Raw genomic sequence first — 6,000 nt, 5'->3', positions numbered from 1 at the left:
GAAACTTTCCCCCCTGGTATCAGATGAGCCTCGTCACATCCGTTGGCCGCGGCCGCCGGGGCGCGTTCCGAGGAAATTCGGGACTCCAGTTTCCCGGGGAAGAGGCGCGGCTGCAGCCCGGCGAGGGTGCGCAGGGCGGGCGCAGGTGGACCCCGGCGGCCCCCGCGCCCAGCTGTGACCTTGGCCGCAGGGGAGGGGCCGGGCCGCTGCGGGGCAGCCGCGGCCGCCAGAGGGGGCAGCGGAGAAGAACTTGCCCAACTTGGCGGCACGGGCTGGGGCGGCTCCGCGCCTCCGCGCCTCCGCGCCCGCCTCCCCGGCCTCCGCCTTCTCCTCGCCCGCGAGCCTCCTCCCCTGGGCCCTCCTCCCGTCCTCCCCGCTGCCGCCGCCGCCGCCGCCGGTCCCGGTGCGCGCCCATCCCTGCCCGCAGCCCCGCGCACCGGTCGAGTCGCTGAGCCGCGGCCGCCGGACGGGACGGGACGGACTGGGCCGGGCGCGCCCCCAGGGCCCCGCCGTGGGCATGGGCCCGCTGGCCCGGGCGCTGCTGCTGCCTCTGCTGGCCCAGTGGCTCCTGCGCGCCGCCCCGGAGCTGGCCCCCGCGCCCTTCACGCTGCCCCTCCGCGTGGCCACTGCCACGAACCGCGCTGCTGCGCCCACCTCGGGACCCGGGAGCCCCGCCGAGCGCCGCGCAGACGGCCTGGCGCTCGCCCTGGAGCCCGCCCTGGAGTCCGCCGCGGGCTCCGCCAACTTCTTGGCCATGGTGGACAACCTGCAGGGGGACTCTGGCCGCGGCTACTACCTGGAGATGCTGATCGGGACCCCCCCGCAGAAGGTAAGCCCCACGCCCTGGCGGCTGCCGCGGGTTTTTCGAGCTCGTTGGGGGAAGGGGGCCGTACGGAGAAGCCTCCACGCGGCTTAGCATCGCCCCAAAGCAGCAGCTGTCCCCGCAGAGAAGAGCTGGGAACGCAGAGGGGCTTGGGTGGGCGGGGGAGCGGGGGCGCTCGCTCTTGGGTCGCGGAGGACAGCGGCCCCCGCCCGGGGCGCACGGAGGGGTGTGCGCGAGTGTTTCAGAACTTGTGAGCTCCCCCTCCGCGGGGCAGGGCGGGAGAGGAGACCTGGAACTTGCCGCCTCCAGTAACGTGATTTCCTTCTTGCGAGCGACACCTACTTCCAGCGGGAGACGGAGCGGTGGGCCTCTGGCGACGGGCTGTTCAGGGGAAAATCACCTCATCTTCAGACTCTCCCTCCCCCCGCCCACCCCCCTATGCTGTCTCATTGCTAAAGAGGCTCGTGGCGGGCTTCCAAAGGCGCAGTACCCTTTAGAGGGGATTTATGCATGAGCTCAGCTAAAAGCAACCCGGTTCTGAAGTGGCTTGCTTGCTGCTCGTGCGAGGAGCAGCGTTCCCCCCGCGCCAGCGTTCCCTTCTCTGAGTTGGTTTGGCAGTTGCGTCCTTGCTCATCCCGCGGCCCTGCCCCTCTGCACCGAACGATGCATCTACACGCGGCGGTGCAGAAAGTGTAAAATGCAGTCCAGCTACCGGGAAAAAAAATGTGAGCTAAGTGAGGTGTCCGGGGACCAAGTGGTATCCCGATTACAAAACAAAAATAAAAAACCAAGCAGCTTTTCTCTTACTCTGATGTTCATTTACTAACAATTTTTGTAGCAAGAAACAAATGTTCCCAAGCACAGTAATCTTCAATTAAAAAAAAAAAAATCCAATTGATCTGCTCCCCCTCCTACTTTCAAAGTATCTAATGCAAGTGGGATTTGAAGTCATTTGCTCAATTGAATGCACAGTTTGAAGATACTTTATTTTTATTTTTAACATTGTCATTTGGGTTTTAATTTAGCTATGATTCTCCCATAAATAGAACATACTCATGACTTTTTGTATAATTCTCATTAAATTATTCAAGACTTTAAGAGGAAAGACATGCCATGCTAATTCTTTTGAAAAAGGAAGCTGCCGAATAACTTCTGTAGTTGTTTAATTAGTTTGCGGGGGGGGTGGAGGGGACCCCTTCAAAACCGTATTCTGCTCACACTTTCATTCTAGTTGCCTTTCATGTAAGTCATGGGAAGCCACGTGAATGATCTTTCCCATCTCCGGGAGTGGATGGTTGGAGGGAGGGAATGGGAATCCCATCAGCTGAGAGAGCTTAACTCGGCCTTAAGATGTGGTCTTGGTGCAGCCACCACGTGGGAACATGCGCCTGGTGCCGAGAACCTTGTAAATATCACAGGATATTGAGGAAGAACTTCTTCGATGACCTACAGAGAATCTTTTGGAACAGGCTTTGCATGACTCCCCATTTGAGATGTATGCTTTAATGTGAGGGAATTGTCTCTACTAAAACTAAATTTGGGTAGTCCGAGGGCTGTGCTAAGCCCCGAAACCCTCTCTCCAGAGGAAAGGGGACAGGAAGAAGCCTGAAGGAGGACTGAAAAATACTTACCTTGGGCAATCAAAAAAAAAAAAAAAAACTTTTATAAATAATTGCTTGCCTTTGTTAATTAATTCAATGACCTTTACTTTTAAATTAGGTTTAATTAATTTAATTAATAGAAATGTATTGAGCCCCTAGGCTCCTGTCTTTACCATAGCCAAGGCAGCAGTTCGTTCAAGATTACTTCTCAAGCATTAGCATGTTTCCAGGAAGGGCTGCTTTCACAGAGAAGGATTTAACTTTTACATGTGATGTGTAATGAAATACCCATACCTCCTTCCTGGCTTGATTTAGCAATAAGCCGCTTTATAGCAAAATCTTTGCAAATGCCTACTGTAAACTCAGGCTTTACTGACTACCGCATTAAGATTCACTGCCTGCCTGTGTTGCCCTGAAATGTCTCTGACCACTAGCAGGGTGTCGTCGGCCAGCAAGAGGGGGCAGCAGTGAGGTGACTTCTGAACCTGGAGTGAGCTTTCCTGCTCTACTAATGGCCAGGAGTCATACATTTATTCTCTGCTGATTCTCCGAAGCCTAAAATAAAAATTGCTTAGGTGGAGAGAAAAAATGGAATTGTAAATTCAAGCAATAAATAACCAAGTTTTTCAAGAATTAAGTAATCGTCATACACAATGTCTGAAAGCTCAGTGACAAGCACTGTGCTATGTGCTTTAGGGGTGCTTTCCCCAGGAATCTCCACCACCCACCACCACCACCCACCACCCCTCAGGGTTCTTATATGCATTTGGGGGTGGGAAAACTGAAGCTTGGAGAGACTGAGTGACTTTCCAGGGCAAGAAAAAGGGAGGGCCAAAAATGGAACCCAGGGAGCTGAACTTCAGAAGCCAAATTCTGAACCACCAGGCAGATAATGACTTCCTTCCCCTCATAACTCCTGATCTCTTTGGTATTGGCCTCAAACTACCCTTTCTAGCCAGAGAACCCTGAACTTATACCCCAAGGTATTAGGAACTTTATGACTGCAACTGGATCCTGCCGCACTCCCTGCTGTTCCCCCATCTCCTGCTTCCTTGGGCACTGTTGAATGAGCGACAGAATGAAGAGCTGGATCCAGGTGTGCATGGGAGAGACCTTGAGAGGAGAGGGTCAGCAGCAACCACAGCTCTCCAGCACCCCCTCTCCTAAGGGAAAGTCAACTGCTAGAAGTATGCTTTTGTTCCCTGAATGCTTTAATCAGGAACTGGAGGTCCATTGTTTGCCCAGTGACTCTGTGAGGAGTCACAGGCATGTGCCCAGAAGCCTGTGTGAGAGCTGCAGGACCCGTGTGCTGGCGGGCAGGGCCACGTTGGCATGGAGATGACTACCAGGTCTGTGGCTGATCCATTATATGGGCTCTTTCGAACAGGAGAACTTCGGAACAGTTCTTTCAACCAGCATCTGCTTGAACTGTGCAATTTGGTCTTATTAATAATAATAACAGTGTTCTAAAGTGATTATAATTACAGCAATTTCCATTATTAAAAAAAGAGACTTTCATGCTACACAATATCTCCAACTGAAGATAGGAAAAGGTTTTCGGCTATATACCTTGTAGTAGCTTTAAAAAAGCTTTTTTTTTTTTTTTTTCCCGGAAAGATTTTCTGTCATCTCCACTAAGATGAGTAAAGCAGACTGCAAAACTCTTCTCATACCTGAGCACTTGAATGTCAAGGACCACCTAATTATTTTGGCAAATCCTATTTTAATCATAGTGCATTTCCTTGATTCTCAGCCTCTTAGTATGAAATTTTTTGGAAAACTTGGATTGAAAATATGGACTGAGCATATGCAAATAAGAGTTTGTTCTTTGGAAGAAGCCATCCAGGCTCCCCAGATTAAGCTGACTGTAGGTGAGGCTGAAAACAAGGAGGCGGCCCCAGCAAGAAGAAATCGGATGGAACCACTTGAAATGGTAAACTCTTTAAGACAATGAAATAAAACAATTACTGAGGTTGAAAGAACAAGAAAGTCCAAGCCAGTTTGCCACCAGCTCCTTTGAGTGAGAAGTGGCAGCTCCTGGGCTTTAGAGAAAGAATTCATCAAAGGCTGTGTTACAGAGGACTAGGAAAGGTGAGCCAAGAAATCAGCTTGAAACAAGGAGGGACAGGAGTCTGAGAAATGGTTTATAAGATTAAGAGCTGACCTTGATTTCTGGCTGATTGAGTGTTGGGTACTCAAAGGGCATGTGAAACCCTTTGCGTGGCTCACCTCATTTTATCCTTGCAATGTCCTGGAAAATGTGCACAACATGACTTAATTTTCAGATGGGATAACCGAGGCTCAGAGGGCCACACTGGTGAAGGCAAGGTGGCGCAGGGCTGTCAATCTGGGTCTGCCCAGCTCAAAGTCTTTGCACTTCATTGCAGTTCCTCCTTAGGTGCAATGTTTTAGTTACAGTAACTTTTTAAGAAGAACCATCTTCGTGCTTCCAGAGATGACATGGTTTGGTGGAAGCATCCTGGCCTGATTATGGGTCCGAAACACTGTAGTGTCACACCTGAGACCGTGGGCAAGTGAGGAACCTCCCTCGGCTTCCTTTTCCTCAGCTGTGGATAATCTAAGTTCTGCATTAGTGTCCTGGTTTTACAACAATAGAAACTTGTTCCCACAGTTCTACAGGCTAGAGTTGGAAAATCAAGGTGTCATCAGAAACACTGTCCCCCCAGAGGCTCTTGGAGAGGATACCTTCTTCCCTCCTCTTAGTATCTGCTGGCTGCTATCATTCCTTGGCCCTTGGCCATATCACTCCAGTCTCCCAACTCTGTGTAAGTCTCTGTGGCCCAATTCCTCTCTTCTCATAAGATGCCAGTCATTAGATTAGGGCCTGACCTCCTCTAACCTGACCTGATCTTTACTTGATCACATCTGCATAGACCCATTTTCTGAATAAGGTCAAGTTCACATATACCAGAGTTAAGTCTTCAACTTATCTTTTTGGGGGAACACGATTTAATCCACAACAGGTTCATTCTAGGTTTTTCATACCATGGATTTTTTTTTTTCTTTGATTCCACCTCACCTTTTAATTGTTAGTAATTTCGATTTGGGATTCAAGTGTAACTTTTATTATAGGCAATAAACAAATGATGATTTCAGTGTTGTATTACTGTGAAGCCTGTGGTAAGACAGTGCCCTGGGGCCTGGGCGAGAGAAGGGAGAAGGGAGCTTTTCTACTTCTCTTCTGTACTTCTGTATTGTTTTCCTACTAGAGAGTAATTGCTTAAAAATTTGAAATGTCAGCCTGGGTGTGGTGGCTCATGCCTGTAATCCCAGCACTTTGGGAGGCTGATTCGGATCACCTGAGGTCATGAGTTTGAGACCAGCCTGGCCAACATGGTGAAACCCTGTCTCTACTGAAAATACAAAAATTAGCCAGGCATAGTGGCTCACACTTGTAGATCCAACTACTAGGGAGGCTGAGGCAGGAGAATTGCTTGAACCTGGGAGGCAGAGGTTGCAGTGAGCTGAGATCGCACCACTACACTTCAGCTTGGACGACAGAGCAAGACTCTGTCTTAAAAACAAAACAAAACAAAAAAACTGTCCCATGTCATG

The 6,000-nt window shown here is 50.4% G+C and overlaps 1 protein-coding gene across 2 annotated transcripts in view; it reads left to right on the top strand.

The window, feature by feature from the left end:
- Nucleotides 1–391: 391 nt before the first annotated feature.
- The window catches only part of BACE2 (beta-secretase 2), a 96,923-nt gene continuing 91,314 nt past the window's right edge, over nt 392–6,000 (top strand). For both annotated transcript variants that reach the window (XM_032276834.1, XM_032276833.1), the window contains exon 1: nt 392–829. In XM_032276834.1, the coding sequence (XP_032132725.1) occupies nt 518–829 (312 nt within the window). In that variant the 5' untranslated portion in view covers nt 392–517. The remainder of the gene's footprint in view (nt 830–6,000) is intronic.

The sequence above is a fragment of the Sapajus apella genome, unplaced genomic scaffold (genome assembly GCF_009761245.1).
Source record: "Sapajus apella isolate SASKATOON/1434 unplaced genomic scaffold, GSC_monkey_1.0 scaffold8, whole genome shotgun sequence".
Classification (NCBI taxonomy): Eukaryota; Metazoa; Chordata; class Mammalia; order Primates; family Cebidae; genus Sapajus; species Sapajus apella.
Note: the sequence above shows the minus strand (reverse complement) of the source record. Positions and strands in the feature narration are given on the sequence as shown.